Genomic DNA, 26906 nt, shown 5'->3' with positions numbered 1-26906 from the left:
ACACGGGGAAGTACAGATCCCGCTAACAGCTTAAACAATAGGGTAATAAGTATCGGATAGTATCGCACAATTATGAGCTATTATCTCGTTATAACACTAAGTTTTTCTCCCTTATTGGTCCATTGGGGGCACCGTAGAAAATGTGCTTTCAAACAACAGGCTTCAAGCAAGGACAGAAGATCTTAGCGCAGTTCTTTCGTCAGAATCACAACGAGGCAAGGCTGAGCTAGTGAGCCCTCTTACTCAATACAAGATCTTTGATGGTCGTCACGTGACGCATATTTGCTTCCGTGTTACGTTACATTTCGCAGATTTTCCGTTTGATTTCGTTATTCTTTCGAGGCCCGTTGTTTCGTCAGTTTTCTATGTATTTCGGCAACAACCATGCTCCGGTTGAGGTCCTTTGTCCATCAGCGGCTGTTCGCAGTAGCGGAAGAGATCCTCGGAGAGGTGGAGAAAACAATAACGTTAGCTCTGCAGGAAGCCAGCACACAACGACCCAAACAAAACCAGCACCGCCAGCATCCAAAGCCGGACCGTTTGCAACGGTTATCAGGTTTGTCTTCACAGTCTTGACCACTATATTAGATGTTTGTATTTTCAAATCGTCCAAGTGATGCGGATCTAGTCTAATTTAGTGTTTGTGTAAAAAAAAATATGTTAACTTTCCTTGTTTTGCTCATGGATCCTTTGCTGAGTTTAGTTTTCTCCATCAGGCCTAACCCCTGGCTATGTGTTTAGATCTAATTTCTTTCTTTTCTTTTTTTTTTTCAATATATTTCAGCCTGAATTGTTTTATCATTCAACTGATTCAGTTCAATTTAAAGGTATCCATTTTTTTCAAACTTTGCCTTCTTCACCTTTTATGTCAACAGAGCCTCAGCTGACCACAAGTCCTCCAAATGAGCTTCAGGAGATTTTACCACATCCATCAACACAAAAAGAGCCTGGCTTGAATGAGACTGAGGTCCAAGATTCATCTGAGACTACTCCAGGAAGAGGCTTTGTCCAGATCGATTTTGGGTTAAAAGTTGAGCAGGAGGAACCCGGGGAGGACAGTGAGATACAGGTGGTTGTTTTCCCTTCTGATGAAGTTGTGAAAAGGGAACAAGATCAGCCAGAGACAGAAGTTACTCATGAAATACAACCAGAATCCCTGGATGTCTCTGAAGCTGAGATTGACAGCAATGGAAGCGATGAGGAGTGGGCGAGGAATAAAGGCGCAAAAACAAAGATAAAGAGACAAAAGCCTGGTGGAAATTCTTCTGCTAGAAGAATAAACGGCCTGCTTGTTTGTCCTACATGTGGAAAAGGTTTCCAGTACATCCGTCCCCTAATGAAGCATGTTACAACTCACAAAAAGACAAATGAGTCCATGACTGAGTTTCTGCATAACTTACAAAGTGCTTACAAAAAGACTTTTGTTTGTGATTTCTGTGGAAAGAAGTTTGCCAGTGCAGGTTGTCTAAAAACACATTCAAAGATACACACAGGGGTTAGAGACTTCAGATGCCAAGACTGTGGGAAAACATTTGTCCAGAAAGGACATCTTACTGTGCACAAACGGACCCATTCAGGAGAGAGACCATATTACTGTGAATTCTGTGGAAGAGCTTTCAGCCAGAAGCAAAATCTTCTAGCTCACAAGAGGAGGATACACATGGGCGAAAAACGCAATCATTTGGGAACATAGATGATGCAAGTTCACAGCAGTATTTCCTGATGAAACGAGAAAGCATCCTTCTGCTACAAGATCTGATTAAAACAATGAAAATACAGTAGGAGGGAGTTGTTTTGACAAAGTATGCATTTACGATCCTCTACATGCATGAAAACCCCTTGTGTTTTTTCAAGTTGACGTGTATTCCTGGTTTCCACAAAGGAGTTAGATTAGAGAATACAGATGTTTAAGCATTACTCCAAAAATATCTGTGCATGTAGTTATAATGAAATGAACTGCATATTGATTAAAGGAACATTTTGGTGTTTGAAACGGGATCATATGAGGTGTTTGTCAGTTGTAAGTGTATTTCCCCAGGAGGATCCTGTTCAGCTCTCCCCTTTGTTAAAAAAAACAGCCTGTGAATGGAAGCAAGGCTGCCAACCTCTGCAAAGGTTTTTTAATTCTGATTTATTTTATTTTATTAATTGACCTAATATTAAGAAAGTCAAACACCAATGCTGGTATAAGTGTACACTACATTTAGAAAATTGTGCATGACTGTCTTGTGCATTACCGTCTTTCACCTCCACCATTAAAGAGCTGACCGGGGTCCCCTGTGGGAAAAATATTCACCATTGATAAGTAGCTGATTCAGACCCACTCAAAAACACTGCATTTTTACATTAATGAGATAAAATGAAACATTTTACTTTATTGTGAATTTTTAACTGTTCATAACTTATTAAAGGTGTTCCACAGGGATCAATGGTGGGCCCACTTCTTTCATTAATTTTTATTTCTTTCTTAATCAGTGAAATTGTTTCATATATATCAAACAAACATGCAAATCTGAACACCACAGATTAGATTGTTTTGTTTTATGTTCGATAACATCAACGAGATACTGTGCGGGATAAGACAAAAAAATCTTATAATTGAAAAACATTTAAAAACAAGTCAATGTGGGTTTTTTTTTTTTTTACAGAAAAGACTATAAAAATTTTCTTGATCAAGCCAGATTTGTTTTATAGAAAAATCTAACTGAATTTAGTTATTGATTTCAGTTGAACATTTTCACAGTTTGGCCAGCAGGTGGTGGTAGATACATGCATGTTGTTTTAACTGAAACTTCAAGGCACTACCATAAACTATCTATCCACACATTTCTACTTAACTGTCCCTATCTTTGTAACTTTAACATGGCTTTGTGTATTTATGTGTTTTTCACTTTTCCAATATATATGTGTTTGGTCTCCTTGTATGTTTAAACTCTTTATAGTACCACTTTAGGAAAGTTCCAACATCTGGAATATGTTTAGTGTATCTTTTTAGTCTCTCTTTGTGTTTATTTCTGTCTTTGTTTTTCTCACTGATTTCTTGTGTGCATCTCCCTGAAGATGTATTTTTTTCCTTTTGATGATGCTTCTCCCTGAGGATCTTTTCCATCTTTTTCTCTTTTCAAGATGCTCTGTAACAGCAGGATACAAATAAATTATTTTTAAGCTTCATTTCCAAAGCTCTGTGTAAGCTAACCTGTTCACAAAATGCAGTAGGATTTATCTGCAGCCTGCAGACACATGCTTGGTCATGCAGGGTCAGGTTATCATCTGTATGACTGGATGTGTCTGGGCTTCAAGTCTTTCATGCATCTGTCAGAACATGTTCAGGACAGATGAAGAGTGCATGCACACATCATAGTTCATGCAATAACGTTATATGAATTATTTATTCTCTTCAAATCTGTCACGTTATAAGTTTGTTTTCAACATTTGGGAGATTTTCTCAAAAAAAAAAAAGACGTCCCCAAAGTGAAATGAATCACGTAATATAAAACCCTTTCTCCCCCCAAACAGCTTAAACACATCCCCGCCGAATCCTCATAATCAATGTTTTTAAATGAGGATTTTGGCTCATAAATAAGAGGCTTTTCAGCGGCATGCATTATTTTTTTCAGGTCGTGCAATTACATAAGTCTGCGTACAGGACTGCGGTGTCAGAGTTGAGCACAGTGTGTGTGTTTTGACGCTGCAGAGAGCACAGAGGAGGAGTCGCTCCGTCAACTGTTGGCCTCCCCTGTCTAATCTGGATTAGGGATTCGTCCAGTCTGCGGCCAGGACACCAATAATCACATTATTCTCCTTTGGGTTTGACGCCTCATGACGCGGAAGTTATACAGCAGTGGTAAAGCATTGCTGAGTTGCAGACGCGGTTGAGTTACACTGTCTTTAGCATAAAGAAAAGAAATCTTTTGAGGGATTTAGGCGGATTTTGCAGCGAAGGTCGGGTCCAATTCGAGCGGAGTTGGACCGTAATTGTTGCCAGTCTGTCTGCCTGCGGCTGGTGCGCATCTTCCTGTGCAGCTCCCCGCACTCTGCAGCATCCAGACCGAGCACTGCAGCCTGAGCTTGAAACACATTTCTGCACAAAGCTTGAGCAGCTGCTGCTCAAACACGCCAGGACAAGGTAAGAAGACGCCTGCTTTTTGAGCCTTTATTTTGAAGGATTGAAAAAAAAAAAAAAACCTGGCCATGTGGTGATGAATTTGCAATCACTTCAAATTGCACCCACTCCTGTTAGCAAAGAAAAGTTTAGAGGGAGTGTTTTGCATGCCTGAGTGGTCATCCTCGTGTAGTAAAAGAGATGTAGTGTTGATGACTTGATGACATCGAGCTCTGAAAACACTGATCACCCAGACCAGGGGTCTACGACCTTTACGTCTATAAAAGCCATTTTGCCTCATCTCACCTGGATTGAAAGCCAATTGGGAGCCACAACATGTTTTAAACATGGAAAAAAAAAAACATTAAAAAAAGTTTTAAAAAAAATTCTGAACAAAGTAAAAACCTAGTGAGTAATTTTCTAAATGAGTAAAAGTAAGTAAAATTGTACATGTGATGTCTCAGTTTTTTATTTCAGATAAATTTGTATTGTTTAGATAAAGAAAAAATGTTATTTCATATATTTCTTAAATTTGCAAAGTTAATAAAATTTAAAAAATGCATTTTTTTTATTTTGAAACATTAAAAAATTGCAGAAAAAATTTCAAATTTTGAAATTTCAAATAAGAATGCAGAATTTCACAAGTTTGCCAAACAAAAAAAAAAATGAAATTTCAGAAAATTGTTTTAGTTTTCATAAAATAGAATTGAATTATTTGCAGAAATTCACCAAATTTGGAAGTTTGCAACATATCACAAAACAGGTTTTCTAAATTTGAAAAAAAAAGTAAAAAATGTGCAAAATTTTGAAATAAAAAAAAATGCAGAATTTCAAAAGTTTGCAAAAGAATAAAAAAAATTGCAAACATAAAATAGAATTTTAATAATTTGCAGAACTTTACAAGATTTTGAAATTTGCAAAATATATTTTTTTTATTTCTTGATTTGTAAAAATTTCAAAAAGTTTGCAAAATTTTGAAGTTTAAAAAATGCAGAATTACATAACTCTGCAAATATGAAAAAATGCAATTAAAAAAAATGCAAAAACTTTTATAACATAGAATTTTAATTATTTGCAGAACTTCTGAAAATTTTGAAACTTGCTAAATATATTTAAAAAAAAATGTTTTTTTAAACTTGAAAAAATGTTAAAAAAATGTGCAAAATCCCCCCAAAATGTGAGAGCTTTTGAGGGGATGGTGCATATTTATTTTTAACAAAATGTTAATGCATGATTCTATTCAGTGTCATGTCTCCAATCATTAATACCCTCTGTAAGCAAAATAAAAAAATCTTTGTTTCAATAATATTTTTGTAAAGCTACAAGGAGCCACTGCAAAGAAGTCAAAGAGTTGCATGAGGCTCCAGAGCAGCAGGTTGCAGACCCCTGACCTGAACACTCACACAGCCCTGTGCCAAGTGTGCCAGGGTCAAATGTTCGTTTGAGGGTAAGACTAGAGCACAAGGGTTTCTCTGAATTATTATCCAGCTTCTTTGAAAGAGTGATGCCAGGCTCAGCGGACAGTCACGTAATCCCACAGTGTACCTTAGGGATTTTATGAAAATTAAATTTGCCAAGAAAGCAAATATTCTCTCTCGTTTTTATCCTCTTGTGCTTGTTTGGAAAAGATGGAAAGGCCAATGGGAGGGCAGAGAGGCAGGATTTCAATCTGTTGGTGACATCATGGCTCAAAGTAGGATTTTCTGCTGGTCATGTTATTTCTTCATCTTTTAATCCTCATTGATTAACCCTTGAATGTACCTTTTCCAACATATGCAGATACGCAGGTTGGATATTTTGACTCCCTAGGTTTGAGAAATGTGTTGTTTGTGGTGGAAAGAGGGATGAACCTGGCTGTAATGTTTCGTTTAACTCTCAGCCTGTGATTTATTCCTGCAGTTCAGTTATAACTCCTTTTAACTGCATTAGCTGTGTCGTCCTGTGCTGAACAGCCAGGAGTCAGTTGGCTCTGCAGAAAAAAAAGCATTGTTGATTATTGCAGAACAAGCTGTGAGGCATCAAAGACTCTCAAGCCTCTCCTTCATTAAGCATTCACTATATTTAGAATTTCCTCCCCGATGATAATTAACCGCTGTCTGCTTCCTTTTCTGTCCTCAAGGAGCAAACCTAAGTTTTTAGGATCCAGGCAGAAGTCGTCTGATAGTTTTCCCTCTTCCTTCATGCTCCTGCAGAATTTCATTCACAGCCCTGACTGGGAGGCAGCCAAATACCTGCTGACTGTGTACTCCACAGGGCTGCAAAGGTTTCACTCTCCCTGTCAGCAAGAACCGATCCAAATCAACTCCGAAGTAGAAATTGATTAGGGTAATGCAGGGCTGTCTGGAGGGAGGATAAGCACCGTCGGAGCAGCACTTTCAGCTTGATTAGATTTGACAAACAGCTGAACAGCAGGTTGGTGCTAAAAGGAATGCCTTTCCATATAAACAGCAAGCAGAGCAGAGAGGAGATAATACAGGAGCGAGTGAGAAGGTTAAATTATCTCTACGTGACCAACATTTAACAGATCTGTAGCCTTGAAAACTGGTCTCATTTGAGGCAAAGCATCTGCAACATAAAAGCAAAGGCCATCACAGCTCCACAACATTAATACTGACATGGTTTTTCCTTCTGCTGCTGCTTCAATGTCAGATTCTGGCCTTTTCTGGATCAGGAAATAACACTCATAGGTGAACAGGATTAAATCAAATGCACTACTGTCTACTGGGGCTGTTTGCATCCACACAAATAAGGCGCTCCTCAAAGCAGCTTTAGTTTATGACTGAGATCTTGTAGTTTTGCAGACTTTTTATACACATCACACACAATGACTGTATATAAACATGGATGGCGCAACTTCACCTCCTTCTACTGTAATAAGTGAAGCCAAAATATTTTCTTTCTCCAGAAGTGCAGGAAGTCACGTACACACCAAGCCAAAAAAAGTTGTTTTCAAACTAGAAATTAACCTATTTACAGCCTGGTTATAGAAAGGTCTCCTGTCTGAGGCTAATAATACCATCGGCACACACTGTATAGGGGGATGAATGTTTTTCTAAGGCCTTGTTTACACGACAATGTTTTATCTAAAACGCAGTGAAAAAAAATCTGTGTTTACATGGAAACACAGACAGACAGACAGAAAACGCTGTAGTAAGTATGCCAGGCCTGTAGATGGTGCTATAACTGTCTTGTCCAGAGGCAGCTTTTAGGAGATCTCCACCAAAGTAGAGTTGAGCCGATCATCTGGTGTATTGGTGAATACTAAGTGCAAAAGTGGAGCAAAAGATGTACATTTTGTTAAAGACAGTCAGCAGATTCAGCAGATTGAGCTGCACAAGCTCAGTTCGTGACGATCATAACAACGGTACTGTTGGACTGTTGTATGCGCTTGCTCAAAGTGGAGTGGGACGTCAGCGTTTCTACTGAAAACGCCGGCTTACTGTTAACACAGCAACAGTGTCAGCAGCGTTTCAGAAAAATCACACTCAGGAGGCAGAAATCAGATCGGCTGAAACGCTGTTTCCGTGTACACGTGTTTCACCCTAAAACCATCGTCTTGTAAACAACCCCTAACTCCGCAGTTCAGAAGATATTAAGATCGCGAGCTCGCCCAATCAGAGGCACAGCTTAGGGTCACATGACTGACAGGCGCCCTATAGCTGTAAGCCCTTGCCACTACCAACATGGCCGTGAAAGCCGATCTGCTTCATTTTCCGTTTCACAGACAGACGAGTGACATCGGGGAGACTACGTCCATGTTTTATACAGTCTATGATAAAAACATAAATACCTACAATTGCATCCACCTCAGCCATGGTCATTAGAATGTTGCTTCTTCTTCAGGTGAACCTGACCTAGTTTGTTACGCACACAGTTTCGCTTGTAAGAAAAAGGACACAGCGCCGCCTGTCGAAACGGAGTGAGACATTCTCGCCCAGAAGTCTGATTCCCTTTACTGCAGAGTAGATCCTCTGCTTTGGCTTTACAATTGAGCTATGGCCTTAGTCTTAGACTTCTGCGAGCTTGTACTGAATGACTCCATAGTTCAACACAAGAGGTTGCTGCTTTGTTCCAACCCAGATTTGGTAAAAGGAATAAAACCAATTACTTTCATTCAAAGCTTGGATTGAAATCTCTTGAAGTCATAAAAACAGTGGCTGTTTCAACATCCAAACCACAGAAAAAGGTATCTCTTTGGCTGAGTGTAACTGACCTCTTAGCGATACTGCTGTCTATGCTAATGCTTTAAATCTCCAGATGCACTGTTTAGCTCATAAAACGACCAAATTTAACGCTTCATCATGAGTGTGCACAGCAGATAATTGTCACAAGTAGATGCTGACAGAAGTGAAAATGTGTCTGGAACAGACGGGCGCACTGATTGCCCATTCATCAGATTTAATTCATGAGCCAAGTGTCTTAATTTCCTGCTCTAAAAGCCTCTTAAATACAGAGGATCACAGTTAATCTACTATCAGTCTGGGTCGCATTGAGCTGGTGACTCTGTGATTCAGGCAGTGAGATACTTGTCTGTTACCCTGGCATATCAACGTAATATGAAAGACGGGTCATGGACATTTTTTTTTCTATTCATGATTTCAAAAGCTGAAGTGAGATTATGATCATGGAGGTCTGAATAATTCAAAGATGTCTTTACTGTCCGCTATTTGCATGCAACAGGTTGAAATATGTCTTTGACGTGTGTGTGTATATGCTGGAAAACACTTGGTGAAACTTCACACAAGCAGAAAAAGCAATGTATAACAAAATACAGACACATCAAGAGAGTTTACCAGGTAATTGAGGTAAAAATATTAAAGGGACAGTTCTTTTTTTTTGAAGTGGGGTTGTATGAGCTCTATGTGACCACTAAGGACATTAGATACAGTAGAAAGTTGTCTCCTCTCCCTCAGTAAGACACAGACTGTAATCATTGGTGACAAGGAAATAGGCGCTAAAAGGGAGAGACCGTACCAGATTCAAAGGCTATTTTCTCTGCCTACAAGAACTAAAATCAAAAAGTAATACCACAGTTTAAGAGTATGCTACATAAAATATTTTTTAAGTGCATTAAGTCTCTGGAAATATAAACATTTATCCGGACCTAACTAACTGGTCATGTATCCTTCCGCGCAGTGCTAGTGCGCCCCGTCCCCCCTCCTCCTTTCAGCTGTAGGGAATGTAAACAAGCTGTGCTTCGGGCGCCGGTTGTAGCCTCGTGTAAGTTTGACCAAGTATCGTAATTCTTTTGTTTGTACTCTAAGGATTGTGAGGCAGCGTAGGAAATTCAAAATGAGTGACTATGACAGCGACGATGAAGTTCCATTCACTTTGGAACCGAAAGGATACCTGTATGAACCGGAGTACACAGAAGAGGAGCTGCTACAGATGGCGACTAAAAGGAATACAGAGGAAACATCCACGGACATTACAGTCTGTGTCTTACTAAGGGAGAGGAGACAACTTTCTACCGTATCTAATGTCCTTAGTGGTCACATAGAGCTCATACAACCCCACTTCAAAAAAACTGAACTGTCCCTTTAAGCGTTGAGTTCAGTTGGAGGTAGCAGGGTGACTGAAATATCTGGGAGTCTCTTTTAAAAAGATGTAGATCGCTAAAAAATCTTTTATCCCGCAGCTAAGATTAGTTATTAAAGAGAAAGATCCTTAAAACCAAATTGTCAAGTAGACACAAACAACCTCCGGGATCATAGCTAATGAACTGGATCCTTGCCTCTAATTTGGGATTAACTGTGACTCTGGGATTAAAGACGACTCGTTACAATAATTCCAGAAACAAAGCACTTCATGTGAACTGCACAAGCAGAGTGAAACAGACGTCCCTCTTTATCCCTGCTGAGGAATAAGTGAAAAGGACAAAGCAGAAAGTGCAGGAGGGGATTAGAGAGCCAGGCAGGTGGGGAGGTGAAAGGGGAGAGACAATTAGAAAAGGGAGAGGAGGGAGCAGATAGGACGAGAATAGGAAGGAGGTCAGAGCAGCTAAGAAGCAGCAGAGACTAAAAGTCAAGTGATATGCTGTGATTGGCAGTGAGGGTTTGAGAAGTTGTTTCACTTAACAACTAAATTTAATCACCACAATACTCTTCTGTTTGTAAAATGTTTTGATTTATTTTCCTGTCTCATCTTCTCTCCAGCATCAAACATGATGGAGCTAGAGCTAACTGAAGAGGAGGTCAGGAATCGAGAAATGCTGCAGTCACGCTCCACGTCTCCAAGGACGGCTTCTCCACAGGGTTGATTCCCACCGCTTCCCCTCGCCAGCATGGAGGAGAGCAAGCTCATTTTCAGCCTGGACCACCACGATGAGGGTCCCATCGTGGCCTTCTCCAAAGATAAGCCACCAGGCAGGGAGAGCCAGCCCGACCTCACCTTAGGGATGGAGCTGGATCTGAGCCAAGGCCACCGCTCCCACCCGCCGCTCCTGTCCCACTCCCCCTCATCCCCTGGCTCTCTGGCTGACCTCTCTGCAGAACTTCTCATCTCTGGAAACCTCGTCAAATCTTCCTCCACGGATCTGGAGCCCAGAGAGACCGGCTCTCTGCGAGGAAAACCTCTCCTCAGCCTGGTCAAGTCTCTAAGCACGGAGATCTCCCGCAGGGTCGAGCCAGAGGTCAACCTCTCCAAGTCGGACTCCAAGCTGCATTTGCATCCCAGGAAGCAGCTTACTCACCCGAGGATCCCTGAGGCCAGGCTTGAACTGGGCAGACAGATTGAGGACGACTGGGAATCACCTCCCTCCCCTGGCGGCGTGCCTCCTGCGGAACCTCGGGGAAGCTCGCTGATCGCTGAGCTCGAGGACACACGGAGGAAGTTCTCCGAGGCCATGCAGGATCCTCTGAGCATGCTGAGTAAGATCATGGGAGATGAAAGCTCCAGCAGCCCCAAGCAAGGGAGAGCTGGAGACTCCACAGCTTCAACAGGCAGCTGCGGGAGTGAAGATTTGGAGCTGAAGTGCCGTAGACGAATTGATAGCGATCAAAGGAGTGTGTGTGACTCACCTCTGAGAAGACTCCAACATGGCTCGCTACTAAAATCCTCCACACCCCCAGAACAGCACACACACAACAGAGACAGCCATTTGGAAATTCACGCTTATGGGGACATGATTCAGGTTGTGGAGCTTCAGAATGGATCCAAAGGGACTCAGCATAGAGCTCACACACAGTCCAGGATTTCATTCCCAAGCCCATCGCTGCCTTTTCACTGGCTCTTCCCAGTGGGTCTTTTGGCTTATGGTTTCTTTGTGTTACCCTTGTCTTCATATATGACTGGACTCTCTGTGGGGGTCGCCTGTGGCTTCATATTGGGCCTGGTGGTGGTTTATATGTTTGCCCCTCGGCGCTCATCTGCCAGAGGCAATAAGGGCTCTCATCTGAACAAATCTAGACCCCTGGACATCGATCCACTGGATGAGGGCCTGGCAGGTCAAGAGTTCCTGGAGGTAATGAACGAATTAAACATAATTTTTTCCAGTAAAAAATGTGAATACGTATCAACTTTTGAATTCTACCAGTGAAACTGTATGCTCAAACTTTGGGAGAGGTTGACCAACCTGCAACCGATGGTGATCAGGACTTAGACCTGTATTTTGGTGGTACCCATGATGTGTTTGAATCATAGACTGTATAAAACATGTCCAAAGTGACATGCTTAAAATTGTTTCTGAAGGTTATAAAGTCCAAAGATGACTCTTAACATTTTCAAAATGCTGACTCCCATCACTTTGGGCCAGTCTAGAAATTGTTGAAGAGGCAAAGAAAAGAGCTAACGTGTGACTTTCTATCACATCAGCAATGTTTATAAAACTCTCAGCCTTAAAATGATAAAAACATTTCTTTAAAAAAATCCGTTCTTGCTTTTACAAGCAGAGGAATGAATGACAGAGACCAAAACTTTAATTTGAACAAGACTAAAAAAAATGTTTACACTTGCTGAGGCTGAAATGATCTGGACCAGGAGTGGCCAACCAGTCAGAGATCAAGAGCCACAAAAATTACCGTGATACTACAAAGAGCCACATCACACACATGGTCTTACAAATGCACTTCCTCTCGAAATGACGTAAAACGAAAAACGAAATGACATAAAATGAAAATCAATACATTTACGATTTTCAAAGCGAGATTTACTGTGTTTTTGTGTTTAAATTCATTTGTGGAGCCTTGTCAAAGACAAATTTATGTTTTTACTGAAAAAAAAAGCTCAATCTTTTTATCTATCTATCTATCTATCTATCTATATTGATAGATAGCTTTAAGCATATGAGCAACTGAGGGGACCACAGAGAGAGAAGAGAAACTGAAACTTAAGTATCAATCTCATCACCCAAGTATTGATGAATGCTCAACCCAACATTGGCAACAATATATCAGTATTTTAGATTGGTTGGCCAACCACTACTCACAACAATATTTTATTTATTTCATTTTAATTTAAGAATGGATCGAAGAGCTGCACGGAAAGGAAAAGAGCCACAGGTTGGCCACCCCTGACCTGGACATATTTTGTTATTCTGGCCCTTTTTCCCAGTAGTATATAAACTTGAATTTTTAGCATCTAGTAAATGATTCTTGCACATGATGTGAAAGTATTAGTAGTTTCGAATAAATGAAATTGAAAAAGAAAAACAAAATTGAATTTTTTAGAAGTTTAGTGAGACAGAACACTGTAATTTACAGAAAGCACAGCTTCTCTGCTGGGTATTTTTGGATTGGGCAAAAACTTGAGGAGTTACTGTATTAGGAAGTAGTTTAACACTTTCGTGATATTTCCATTGGTTTTCTTTGCATTGCAAACAAGGGGAAACATCTGGTTTAGGAACATGGAGCCTATGCAAAAGTGTTGAAAGTTGTTCATCCAGAAATGGTTGAGGCTGGCTGCAGAAAGACCTGGAGTCACATACAGCTTGTGTCTGAAATGTTAACTTTGGTATCGGCACAGACTGTACTGGGGGTGTAGTTTTTTCTAACTTGGCAGTTTGTGAGATATTAGGATTGTTTGATTGTCCAATCAGAGACACAGCTCAGCTTATGTAACTGACGGATACCCTGTGGCTGTTAGAAAGGAAGCTCAAAGCCCGCACCATATCCAATATGGCTGCGTCTGCAGATTGGCCTCACTTCACTGTTGTAGTAACTGTTGTAGTGACAGGTGACGTTGTGGAGACTACTTACATATTTTATACAGTCTATGGTCAGAAGCTTGTTATTATTGTGACGAATGAAAAATCACTAAAAAGTTAGAGTTACAGTAGTAACACTGAACCTAAGGTAAATAAAGCACTGGCACCATTACGGTAGGTAAAGGGTTAAACATTCATTTTAACATGGGACCTTTTGAGGCTTTTGCAGCTTGCCTCAAGGGGACGCTAGAGAAGCTGTAGCTCATTATCTATTTCTGCAGAATTTAAACTGGAGGTTGCTGTTTGGAATATATGTTGTCTTGGTTCCTTGAAAACATCTAGAAATGATATAAACCCAAGAGCCTGAGAGACCGTTGAATTCAATTACAATTATGGTAACCTGCTGAATTTGTTTGTTGAAAAACAGTTCAGTGTTTTCGCACATATAAGACAATTGTAAAACATGTCAAGTGTTAGGTCATACTGTCATTTTACAGTTGTTTGGTTTCCCTCAGCACTGATTATTTTCCTATGAGCGTTTAGGAGTACATAGACAGCATGGAATTGGACGCTGGATTGTGACTATGGTGAACTTGATATTTGTATTAAAAAACAATCTTTGCACTTAATGTAAGCTCTTTATCTAAGGAAAACTAAAGCACTGTCTGTATTTTTCTGATTCTGGTTTGGTAGTAAGGAAATAAGCTAAAAACAGTAGTTATCATGTGAAGTATTGAAAAGTACTTCAGAGTTTGCATTTGTGTGTTTTGGAATGGTTTTAGTTTTGTGACCATAAAAGGCCAAAAAGGTCTGATAATAGCTTTCCTTGAGCAACTCTAGACAGCCGTGCTGAGAGAATGGAGCTGGCATTTTGGTTTCATAAATGCGGAGTCAGCAGGTTCAGAGCAGATGAACTTTATGAGGTTAGAGGAGTAACAAACAGCAGGCTCCCCCACAGTGTCCAATGAGACAGATGTATCCTGCCATGTCTCGTGTTTCCCCTCCTGCAGAGCTGAGTTGTTGCAGTACTGGCTGTGAATTTCCTCTTTGATAGGTGCTACATACACACACTCAGTTAAAAGCTCTAAATGCAGTTTTTTATGCAGTTTTCAGTGTGGGTCAGTTCTGCTGGAGAAGGTGATTTATTTGTGAATGCTCCTCATGCTTCTGCAGGACTTTAGACTCATTGTCCTTTTTGTTTCCAGGGCTGGATGAATGAAACACACAGCTATGATGCTGAGACTTTTCACCCCTCCATGCTTCACTCTGTGTTCGTCACCCTGGAGGGAAGCCAGCTACGCCTTGCATACCCACACGCCAACATCCCCCGGTGGGCGTCCTTTGATGAGTCGTCCCATGAGGCTGTGTTTCTACGTACACGCACGTTCCAGCTGGCTAGCTGTAAGGTCAGTGCGTCTGCAGACCAAAATATTCTCATTTCTGGGTCCTGGTGAGGGGAAGGGTCACATCCCTTAGAGGAGAGTTAAAGAGAGAGGCAAAGTGACCCCTCACCTGAACTCTCATCTCTCTGCACCCACAATGTCATCTAACACGGAGGTGAAAGACCAGAGGGGTTGCTGCTGAAGTGATGATGTGCTGAATAAACTTGACCCGGCTGCTGTCCCTGGTGTATATTGATGCATTAGCTTCCCAAAGAGTAACAGGGAAACACAAGCTAACGCTAGAGGCTTAGTCCTCCTGTAGATTAGACCATAGCATGCAATCTTTGCAGAAGATCCAAAGTTAAACATATGTTCTTTATTTTCAAAAGTGCAATGGCTAATCCTTTTGGCGTCACACTTCTGATGCAGTTCCTCAAACAGGAAGGGCTCTAATTTCGTGGTGCAGCGCAGGGGGCGCAAGCCTGGCACACCCTGCACAGTGCTAATTTGGTGTGGTGCACCGCCATGCACTGCCAATTTGACAATTTGGTTGACCGTCTGCGTAGAAATGGGTGTGACTGCACACCAGGGGGAGGTGTCAGCAGATTCATGTTGGCGCAGTGACAATCTTGTGCCAAAATAGCGCAGAAAGTGCACTGAAAGCTCGCCAGCTCCAACCAGGTCTATTCTCGGCGCAAAGCGGAGCGCACCCTCCGCAGCTGTAATTCGGTGTCAGGCGCACATGTGCGCACATGTCAACAAAGCCTCAGAGGCAGGTTTCCAGAGTGTCAGGCACATTTTAATGCAATAAACAATCACAGCAATCACTATTTAATGTAACCGTCTGAACCAGCATATACATTTGTATCTGTATTAACTGTCCCGTCACATCTGATGTCAGATTAAAGCCGTTTGTCATAATGGAAAGTTAACCTGATGGCAGCTGGAAGTTTGATGCACATCTTACAATTGAACAATAAACAGCCTTAACATCTAATACTGAGTATATATCTGGCTTCTCTCATTTCATTTAATTCAATGTACATACATTTTTCATAAAATAGACACTTCAGCTGTATCATTGTTCTCTGTTGTAGGTGTCTCTACTGCCACCTGGTTTGGCTCGCAAGCGCGTCTGGAACAAGAAATACCCCATCTGCATCACTCTTGCAGAAGGCGGAGTGGGAGAGGAGAGCGTCTTTGAAGGGCAGGAAGAAGACGACAAGAAGGAGGCACACACCGTCCTCGACCACCAGCTCCCTGTCACTCTGTACCTGTTCGGCCGCACGGGCAGAGAGAAGGAGGAGTGGTTCCAGCACCTCCTGTATGTCTCCCGGGCAGCAGCTAAGAGCAGTGTGAGTGGGGAGGAGAACACAGGTGAGGAGATGTTCTGGCCTTTCACTTGCACACACTCAAACGTGCACTTAACCCCTGCTGGATGTGTTGATAATCTCACTTTTCTGCACAAAATGTTCTTTTCCCGTTGTTTCCCTCACATTCAGAAACGCTGTGCAGCAGTGACACTGCTAAAGAGTTCCCAGAGGAGCTGCACGACCTGGCAGGAACCATGAAAACAAGAACTCTTTTGGACTACAGCAACTACATGACTCAGCTGATTGTAACACAGAGCTGCAGCCCCATCCCAAGCCCCTGCAACAGTGACAAGGGAAGCCCCACAGCGCAGAAAAAGGTCATTACTACCCAACACTTTTAGAGCTAATATCAGGTTTTACTGCTTCCCTAACTTCTGTGAGCAGTGTCCCCTAATGATAACAGCTGGTCAATATCAGGCAGACTTGCTCCGGATGCTGACTCAGCAGAACACATCCACGCTCATTAGACAGAATGTCAATATACAGAAATATACAGTTTCACCTGCCTGGAAGGATGTTATTATTAGAAACTGACTGTACTACATCAGCAGTATATCCTACTGTGTTTGATTTAGAAATCTTGATTTAGAAAAACTGAGCTTCTTCAGTCATGCTCCATCTCCGTCTCCTGTATCCCGTCCGCCCACAGCAGGCAAAGCTCCCCCAACACGGCGCTGGTGTCTGATGTCAGCTCCGTGAGCCATGTCTGTGAATAGCATGATGCTACTCTGCCCTTTGGTATTCCCTCTGTTGCTGGGTTAGCATTGCTAGCTCGTCCATCTTATTGGAGATAGATCTTTCATTCCCAATAACAATGGATGGAAGCACATGTCCATGTCGCCACTTCTTAGCTCACACCTGAGAACCAGCACGTCGTCCACCCCGTGGGAAGACATCAGGCCTTACACCAGTTAGCATTGACATGCTACAGGCTGCTAACAGCTGAGTTCATATGTAAACAATGCAGCCATGGTTACATGTAGGATCTCAGGAGAGATCAGGAGCAAAAGTAGTAAAAATATCACTGAAGCCACATAAAGTTTGGTGTCCATGACCAACAAATGGGCCATACTAAGTAATGATCCACTCCAACCTCATTCTTTGAGCACAGACTGTTGCTGAATCCAGACCTGCCCCCATAGGCTTGGACAGTAGGCACCAGGCATGATGGGTGATCACTTCATCTGCCTCTCTTCTTACCCTGATGTGCCATCACTCTGGAACAGGGTCAAACTGGACTCATCAGACCTCATGACCTTCTTCTATTGCTCCAGAGTCTAATCTTAATGCTCCCTTGCAAACTAGAGCTTTTTTTTCGGTTAGCCTCACTGATTGCTGTCAGACTCTACCATCATCAATGAAGATCTTGGTGAAAAGTTAATGCAACACTGGATGGAAATAATTCTTGTGACATTGCAGAAGCTTATTGAAACAATGCCACAGCAAGCCCGGGATGAATCAAAGCTTAAGGGGGGCCATTTTTTTTGGTGGCGACTTATTTTTTGCCAGGCAGTGTATATAAATGTTATAAACAAATGCCCTAATTCTAAATATTTAGCTACGCTTTTAAAAATTTAGTTTTCATTCTAAATATTTAGTAAAGATTTTTAAGTCTTTAGCAAAGATTTCTGAATCAAACACAGTCTGCTATATCAGCCATTGGAAAAGAAAAATACCAAGTGCTGTGAAGGCACTGTTGAAGATTCTGTGGCTGACAGTTTAGAAGTAGAGCTTGACTTTCTCAAAATCCTACTCAGCTGGGTCGCTTCCTTGAACTTTTATTCTGGTGCTTCCAGCAGACAGGAGGGTAAATTAGCATATTAGCTGAATATTTAGAAATTGTACCTCAAGTTTTAGAAATCTTTACTTCATATTTAGAAATCTTTGCTCAAGATTTAAAAATCTTGGCTAGCATGAAAACTGAATGTTTAGGAACGTAGCTAAATATTTAGATTCAGGACATTTATATATAACATTCAACATTAAGATTTAACATTTAACATTTAGATAAAACATTCAACATTTAGATATAAAATTTGAAAAATAAAACTGACCAAAATTTCTCTAAATCTGCATAAAAATTTATGTTTTAGAGCTAAATGTTGTTATTTATAGTGTGTGCATCTTTACAATCAGCGCCCCATGCTCTAAAAGACAAGTTAGTTCTCTCCAAGAGATGCTGATGGCAAAAAGCATATAGCACCCCATACTAGAGAAAGAAAATGAAGACTCACTTTGAGTCTTGGTGTAAGTAAGAGTTGTAGTAACTTCTTCTTCTACTTCTTCCTAATTTATTTCTTATTTCCCTCAGGTTCACAGTGAAGAGCCTGGTTCTGGAGGTCAGCCTGGAGCTGAGCCCAGTCCAGGCTCAGGGACAGCTGCACTCTCTGCAGAAGGCCAATCCACCTGGGTGAACTCCCTGGTGGGACGCATCTTCTGGGACTTTCTCAGAGAGAAGTACTGGACTGACCAGGTGGCACACAAGATCCAAAAGAAGCTCAGCAAAATCAAGGTAAGAGAGGGAGGAGAGGAGGGTGGGTTATTTTTTAAAGTAGGGAACAAAAATGAAGTCATCTGTTCAGGAAATATCACTTTGATTGATGCCCCTAGTTATGCTTTACATCTTCACACTCCCACCGTCATGAGCAGCAGCATCACTGTCTGTCTGAGTAATGATTCTGCTCCACAAGAGAGGACAGGTCAAATCCTCACTGCACGTCAGGACAAACACATCAGCAGTGGTTTGCAGACAAGGGCAAAGGAGGGGACATTTGGTATATCAGCACTTCAGCTCTGTTTCCTCTGTGTGTGTATGTGTGTGTGTGTGTGTGCACGAGGCACACTGTGTGTATCTGACAGTTTGCTGATAACGCAGTCCCTCAGCTCTTTAGGCTGGAGGTGGAAGAGGAGAAAAGCACTGATGGCACCAAAGCATCTCATTACTCATTTCCTCCTCCTTGACACACACCATCATTTTAACTTTCCTGCATCGCTTCTTCGTCCTTCACACACACAGTCTCACACACACTTTGGCACACACTCTCAGATCTCGTCTTCTTACCTGCATTCAATTTATTAACTCACTTTTTGTGCTGTTTGTCTCCCTGTAGTTGCCGTACTTTATGAATGAGCTGACTCTGGCTGATCTAGATATGGGCACCTGTCTACCTCAGGTTCTCAGCACCTCCACACCCACCCTGGACCGTAGAGGTACATGTGTGTGTTTAATCTGACATGCTGTCAGTTGAATGATCCAAGCTGCTAATTATACAAGTCTGTATGAATGTCTTAGACTTATGAAATCTAAATGCAAAAGTTAAAGGTGCAGTGTGAGGAAACGGTACGTGGGGATCATCCACCTGTGGAGCAGAAAACAGACAACTTCATCATTGTCCTACAGACCATGGACTGTACATAGAGTGAACCATGTGGCTCCACCTTTTACCATTGCATGGTTTTGAAGTCAAAATACCCAGCAGGGTCTGTGCAGTGGAGGCTATGAAGGACTCAGAGAAAATCTGAGTGGAGCCGGGGTCGCAAAAATATGTATGTAGTTTTTCTTCAAAGCAGCAGTGGCGGCTGCTGGTCAGTCATTTTTTTGCAGACTACATCATAAATTTGTTTATTTATTTAAACGTAAATTCTACCCTCTGTTCATTTTCAAGAAAATGATCTGTGACCCTGTCGTACCAACCAGGTGTTTTTTCCAGGGATTTTACCGGTATTCTCTCAGCGCTCGTCGTTGTAAAGAGAGGTAAACTCGCTAGAGATCGATAAAGCCTCTGGATCAGTCCAGAACAACTGAGAAGATGCTCCGAGACCACTGACTGGCTCATTTCACTGTCAATCAAAAAGGGATTCGGCCTCAGACAGATCATCCAATCATCATGCAGAAGCCTAGCGTCCAGGCCAGCCCACTGCCTCATAGACCCCAGAGATGCTGAGTGTCCAATAGGCGGGACAAAGCTCAGCATTTATCCAATGACCGTCCAGTTCCCACAGTGGAACAATCCACTCTATGCTTTCCCGCTGAAGTCAGGAGACGCTCAGCGTCCGACTGTGTTAAAGCGCTGAGACGCTGCGGGGATGAATGAAAAGAAGGTGGAGCCAGTTACCTGTGATAGGAGCTGATTCTAAACAAAAGATGAAGGAATTCTAGCTCATATTTTATCAATGAAATGTACACACAGCAGTACATGTCACCACTTTTTGGGGGGAAATTCTAGAGGAAGCTGAGCTTCCCTTGCAGTCTTAGAGCAATCACCGCTGGTCCACAGTAATTGGTTGAAAGAAAAATTTCTACAAGGGCTATTTTTTTTTTTAATTTGACCACTGCTCATCTGGAATTGCTGGGGAGACAGGTTTTTTGGCGTACAGCCAGTCACCAGGGAGAGCAGGTTTAGTGGCCATCTCACTTTGAGCTGAGCAAGATGACATCCATTTTTTTTTTTACTGTCTTTGCTTCAGGATAATTTTTTTTTACAAAAAATATGATGGATTTTCCCCCCTGTGACACAGTCTTCTTCTTCTTCTTCTTCTTCTTCTTCTTCTTCTTCTTCTTCTTCTTCTTCTTCTTCTTCTTCTTCTTCTTCAAGAACAGCAACAAAAACAACCACTGTCTTCTTCTTCTACTGTGAAAATAAAAACGGCCCCCTCTCTTCTTCTCTGCCTGACTTCCAGGTAGATTTCCCCACTGGCAGCCAGGCTCGTACTGAAACCCCATTTCACTCTTTCTGTTCAAAATCTGCAGTAGACAAACATGGTCATTTATTATGTCAGCTTCCATAGGCGAGACCTGCAGCAATGTAAATATAAAAAGTTTTTTTCTAATATATTTAAAAGAAAGCTAAGGTTTTATGAGGATTATTGTTCACTTATTTTAAGATACTTCACAAACATATATAATCATTATATCCCATTTCCTCCCTCTGGTGAAATGCTGCTCACTGCACCTTTAAAAAAAAAAAAACCCTCTCAGTGCAGCAGTTAGATATTAAAAAATGAAGCTCTTTAAATCAAAACTGGTTGCTCTGATGATGAGTGGGTTTAATTTAGCTCAAAGTGATACTCCTTGGCATTTTCAGAATGCCTGACAAAGGCACTTGAAGATTTCCACTGGGTGAAAACTCCTCACAGGAGTTTCTTACTACTACTGTCTCCATGTGAACTGGATTGATTGTTGACCTGAGCTTACATCTACTCCAGCGCCACAGTTACAGGCTTAGCTGTGTATATGGAGGATACAGCAAACAAGATGTACCCAACAGTCTGTACCCAGATCTCCTTTCTCAAACACATCCGTACTGTTGGCTCAGCTCATGATCCCATTTGTTTCATTAAAGAGTTTGTCATGCCCGCCCTAAAAGCCTTTTATTGTCTCCTCCCTCTTGACCTGACTCAGCTCAACTGACGATGACATGCCCGAGCTCTCCACTATTTGTCTGGGGTGTTTTCTGGCACAACATTAGTGCAAGGCCGAACTTGACTTGGAAGAGATGTTTACGTCTCCTAAGCAAACTTGGCGTCAGATCAAAGTCAAATGAGAAATCCACAGCAATTGTGTCTCTCCTCTGTCCTCAGGCTTGTGGCTGGAGCTGGAGGTGGTGTACACAGGCTGCCTTCAAATGACCCTGGAGACTAAGATGAACCTGTGTAAGCTGGGTAAAGATGGAGAGGACAAGGCTCACAGTGTGCCAGAGACACAGCAAATGGGGTCAGGACTTTCTCAGCTTGATTTCCCTGATCAAGCAACGGACAGAAAGTCTTCCATACAGTTTACACTAAAAGAAATGTTCTTATATTTTTCAGCTCCAAGCCCAGGCTGTGTATACTCGCTGATAGTGATGAGGAGTCATCCAGTGCAGGCTCATCTGATGAAGAGGAGGTCCTTCTGTCTGAGACGCAGGGATCTCTGGGAGATAAGAGCACAGTAGTAACAGCTGAAGGGTAAATTCACAAACTATAGTATATAGTACTATATAGTACTATAGTATACTAGTCAGAGGCTGTGGACTCACTGGCCACTCAATTAGGATCACCTGTCTAACTGCTCGTTAACCCAAATTTCTAATTAGCCAATCACATGTCAGCAACTCAGTGAATCTAAGGGTGTAGATATGGTGAAGATTAAACGCTGGAGTCCAAACTGAGCATCAGAACAGAGAGGAAAGGTGATAAAGGTGACTATATACAGTGGGGAAAACAAGTATTGAACACATCAACTTTTTTGGTGCAATTCAAACAAAATTTTGACCAAGAAATCACAATGTACAGGTCAATAAATAATGATTACGTGGAATTTAGTACAATAACACAGGAAAAAAGTATTGAACACGCTTACTGAGACTCATCTAATACTTAGTGGAGAAGCCTTTGTTTGTGATTTTGGCCCATTCCTCTGCATAGGTTGTCTTTAAATCTGGAATTTGGTGCCCTCTGGTGAACCCTTTTCTTTAGTTCTTTCCACAAATGTTCAATTAGATTTAAGTCAGGTGATTCACTAGGCCGTTCTAACAGATTAATTTTCTTTTTTTGAAACCATTTGAGAGGCAACTTTGCCGTGTGCTTTGGATCATTGTCCTGCTGGAAGGTCCAGCCACGTCTCATCTTCATCATCCTGGTGGATGGCAGCAGATTCATATCAAGAATTTCCTCATACATGGCTCCATTCATTGCTTCGTCAATTATATGAAGTTTGCCATAGCATGAGATGAGAAACAACCCCATGCCATGATGCTTCCACCTCCAAACTTCACTGTTGTTAAAGTGTTTTTTGGATGATGTGCAGTGCCATTTCTCCTTCAAACATGGTATGTAGTATGACAGCCCAAAAGTTCAATTTTGGTCTCATCTGACCAGACAACATTCTCCCAGTATTCTACAGGCTTGTCAAGATGCTATTTAGCAAACTTTAAACCAGCTTCAACATGCCTTTTCTTGAGGACTGGAGTCTTGCTGGCTGAGCGTCCACAGGGACCATGGCGGTGGAGTGCATTGCCTATTGTTTTCTCTGTAACAATTGTACCTGCTGCCTCCAAGTCTTTCTTGAGCACTTTCAGGGTGGTGCTTGTTGAGTACTCTTTTAACTATATTTCTGACTCCCTGGTCAGAAATCTTGCAAGGAGCTCCTGTGCGTGGCCTGTTGATGGTAAGGTGGTGCTTCTTCTACTTGTGAATAATGGCCCCAACGGTGCTGACTGGAATATTCAGGTGCTCTGATATAAGTCTGTAAGCAGTCCCATTCTAATACTGAGCAACAATCAGGTTGTGAATGTCTTCAGAGGGCTCTTTGCCTTTACCCATCATGAGGTGTGTCGTATTTAACTGCTTGGTGAAAATACGACCTTTTTTAAAGGACCATCAATTTGCTCTAGCCCAGCTGATGTTGCTTTGCACTAATTGGAAGTTCAAGTAATAATTACAGACAGATTTCAGGTGGTATGGTGCATTTCCTTGTCAAAGTATACAGCCTTTCCATGGTGTGTTCAATACTTTTTCCCTGTGTTATCGCACCTAATTCCACATAATCATTATTTATGGACCTGAACGTTGTGATTTCTTTTCATGTGTGGATTATTTGAGTTAATACCAATGTCTGGTAGAAATTTCGTTTGAATTGCAGCTTTGGAAATAAATGACATAAGGAAAAAGTTGATGAGTTCAATATTTGTTTTACCCATTGTACGTGTTATGGTTGCTGGTATACAAGGGAGGGCTGAAAAGTTGGTAGCCTGACTAGGAAGGAGTTCAGCCATAGCGATGAAACTTGGCATTGATTAAATTCAACATTTTCTGACACTTAAAGCATGGTTGCTAATGTAGTGTTTGAGGACTTTGAAAAGTAGGACCAGAGACACTGTGGCACTGTGGTGTTATCAAATATCTGCAGAAAAAGGGGTTAAGCCCCAAGGACATCCACGCCGACATGGTTGCTACATTAACGGAAGATGCTCCAGTTTTAAAAACTTTGAATAAGTGGGCAGCTGAATTTAGGAGGGGTAGGGGGAGCCTTGAAGATGACCCAAGGTCCAGATGTCCTGACACAGCAACAACCCAAGAAAACACCAACTGTTAAAAAATAAACCATACCATAAGTGTCAGAAATGATGAATTTAATGCATGCCAAGTTTCATCACGATGGCATAACTCCTTCCTAACCAGGCCATGAACTTTTTAGCCCATCCTCGTTTGGCTGAGTATTTCATAATCTGCTGGGGTTTACAAAGAACAGTCCCAAAAAGGAGAAAGTATCCAGAGAGCAGCAGTGCTCTAGGCTGAAATGCCTTGTTAATGCCAGATTTCAGAGGAGAATTAACAGACTGGTTAGAGATATTAAAAGCATAGACTGTATATAAAGTGGACAGAACGGCTCTGCCATTTATCATTGTATGGTTTTGAAGCCAAAATACCCCCGTCACTGGCGCCATTATTGTAGCAGTATGCAGCCAGAGTCTGTGCAGTAGAGACGAGCTGGGTGACAAAAATAATGATTATTTTTTTCTTTCGAGGGTCTCATCACTTCTTGACTCTACCTCCCAACATATTTTACAATCCCCGAAAAAAAATACACGAGAACGGCATCTGTCAATCATCGTTAAATGTTGTGTAAAAACCTTGTTTTTAACCTCATATAACTAATGAAAATGAAACTTTTCAGAAAAAAGAGGACTTAAATACAAGACAGCCAAATATATCTTCAAATCACCACAACAATCGAACGTGAGAAACATTTCTACGGGGGGTATTAACTTTTTAAAGTTTGACCACAGCCCATCTGGAATGGCTGGAAAGCTGGATTTTTTAACCTATACTGCAGCCAGCCACTAGGGGGAGCAGTTTTTTGTGGAGACCTCACTTCGAGCCGAGCAAGATGACGTCCATTTTTTTTACAGTCTATGATTAAAGGGCAACGGTAACTCAGTGTGGTCTTATTAGCAGCAGAAGACCACACTGAGTTACTTTCCTATCAGCTGAGAACAGGAATTTGAGGCTGAAATTCACATGGGCTCACCAAAACTAAACAATATACATCTGAAAAATGTCTCCTGGTCTGATGAGTCTGGATTTCTGCTCCACATTCAGATGGTCGGCTCAGGATTTGGAGCAAACAACATGAAAGCATGGATCCATCCTGATGCGGATCAATGGCTCACACTGTCCATGTGGTGTAACGGTGAAGGCTATATTTTCTTGGTTCTTAAAGTCCACAGCCTACCTGAGTATTGTTGCTGACCATGTCCATCCCTTTATGAGCACAATGTACCCATCTTCTGATGGCTACTTCCAGCAGGATAACGTCCCATGTCACAATGATCAAATCAACTCAAACTGGTGTCTTTAACATGACATTGAGTCAGTCCCCAGATCTAGACTCATCATGGTTTATGCAGTGGCTGCGTGATGCTATCATGTCAGTATGGACCAAACTCTATGAGGAATGTTTCCAGTACTTTAATGACTCTATGTCATAAAGGATTAAGGCAGTTCTGAAGACAAACAGGGAGCCAACCTAGTTTAGCTCTAGAAAGGCGTACCTAACAAAGTGGCAGGTTTTTAAACGTGCTTCACAATCCTTTGTTGCATTTGTGTCCTTCTCCTCTTCCAGGCACACAGGTGGCAGCACGAGCAGGAAAATCTTGAGATTTGTGGACAAAATAGCAAAATCCAAGTATTTCCAGAAGGCCACAGAGAACGAGTACATCAGGAAGAAGATAGCTGAGGTGTCCAACATGCCTCTGATGCTCAGTGTGGAGGTCCTGGAGCTCTCTGGCACTCTAGCTGTCAACATCCCGCCTCCTCCTACAGACAGGATATGGTACAGAGTTTGTCTTTTAGTCATTTCCAATCATAAGTTTACTGCTCTGTCTTTCTCACTCTGTCTTCTTCTCTCATTTTGTCTCTTCAGGTACAGTTTCCGGGTGCCTCCCAGGTTAGACCTCCATGTGCGTCCCACGCTTGGAGAGAGGGAGGTTACCTTCACTCATGTCACAGAGTGGATTGAGAAGAAACTGCAGTGTGAGTTCCAGGTAAGAGTAAATGAACTCAAATTAAAATGTTGCACCATTTCTCAATCTGCTGTTAGAAGAACTTATTGCCTTAACAAATTCATTTATGTGAAAACTCACATGGCAACATCCCTGGTTCTGCTTTTGCAAACACTCTGTCACTCCTTTTTTCCAAAACAGAAAGTGCTCGTCATGCCAAACATGGACGATCTATATCTGCCCCTGATGACATCAGGCCTTGACAACCCGTCTATATCACACCAATCCTCCATCCACTCCTCGTCCCACCAGTCGTCCATGGAGTCCCAGGAGTACCTGTCAGAGTAGCCACAGATGGTGTTTCTGTGATGCAAACAGGTGTTGTGCAGTTATTGGCATGAATCTCTGTTGGATTCAGAGGACGCTGCAGCTGGGGTCCCGCTCTGTGCGTCTCCTGTAACCAGTGCAGGATGGATATCTCCAGAGGGCAACACTGCAGGGAGCTCAGGATGGAGAGAATGGTGCTACAGCGCCCCCTACTGTGAGGATGATTGACTTAAAACCAGTCAGAACTGTTTTTCTAAAGAGGAACTTTTCTTTTTTAAATCTGATGACAATGCAAGCCTGAAGACTTTATTTCTTTACTGCACGTCAAACCATGATGAAGTCTATGACTGTTTGGATTCTCCTAGTAATCCAGAGCTCAAACAAATTACAGAAACCCCAGAACATGAATATGTTCAACTTATAGTTTTGTTCCAACAAACTTCCTTGGTGCATGTTGTTTCTTAAAAGTCTTGCTCATGGATTCATCCGTGAATTAAAACCTGTTTGAAAACCGTTCTGTGCTAAATGTTGATTCTAACCTGCACACAACAGGTTGCAGTTGATGCATTTACAACACGAGACACAGAAAAACCACAC

At 41.8% G+C, this 26906-nt stretch overlaps 2 protein-coding genes across 2 annotated transcripts; both read left to right on the top strand.

Annotated features, from left to right (window-relative positions):
* The first annotated feature begins 260 nt into the window (after positions 1-260).
* On the top strand, positions 261-2548 carry LOC141809086 (uncharacterized). Its single transcript, XM_074695907.1, has 2 exons — positions 261-556; positions 876-2548. Exons 1-2 carry the CDS (start codon positions 385-387, stop codon positions 1691-1693), a joined length of 990 nt encoding a protein of 329 aa, XP_074552008.1. The 5' UTR covers positions 261-384; the 3' UTR covers positions 1694-2548.
* A 1144-nt stretch (positions 2549-3692) lies between these two features.
* Positions 3693-26815, top strand: LOC141809081 (testis-expressed protein 2-like). The gene is made up of 12 exons (XM_074695901.1): positions 3693-4126; positions 10258-11564; positions 14450-14650; positions 15724-16003; positions 16129-16316; positions 18311-18511; positions 19110-19209; positions 21580-21712; positions 21808-21945; positions 25604-25813; positions 25904-26024; positions 26184-26815. Exons 2-12 carry the CDS (start codon positions 10386-10388, stop codon positions 26328-26330), a joined length of 2898 nt encoding a protein of 965 aa, XP_074552002.1. The 5' UTR covers positions 3693-4126; positions 10258-10385; the 3' UTR covers positions 26331-26815.
* Positions 26816-26906: the final 91 nt, after the last annotated feature.

This window comes from Halichoeres trimaculatus, unplaced genomic scaffold (assembly GCF_033239565.1).
Source record: "Halichoeres trimaculatus isolate MK-OKI-2021-1 unplaced genomic scaffold, fHalTri1.1 fHalTri1_scaffold_20, whole genome shotgun sequence".
NCBI classification, from domain to species: Eukaryota; Metazoa; Chordata; class Actinopteri; order Labriformes; family Labridae; genus Halichoeres; species Halichoeres trimaculatus.
Note: the sequence above shows the minus strand (reverse complement) of the source record. Positions and strands in the feature narration are given on the sequence as shown.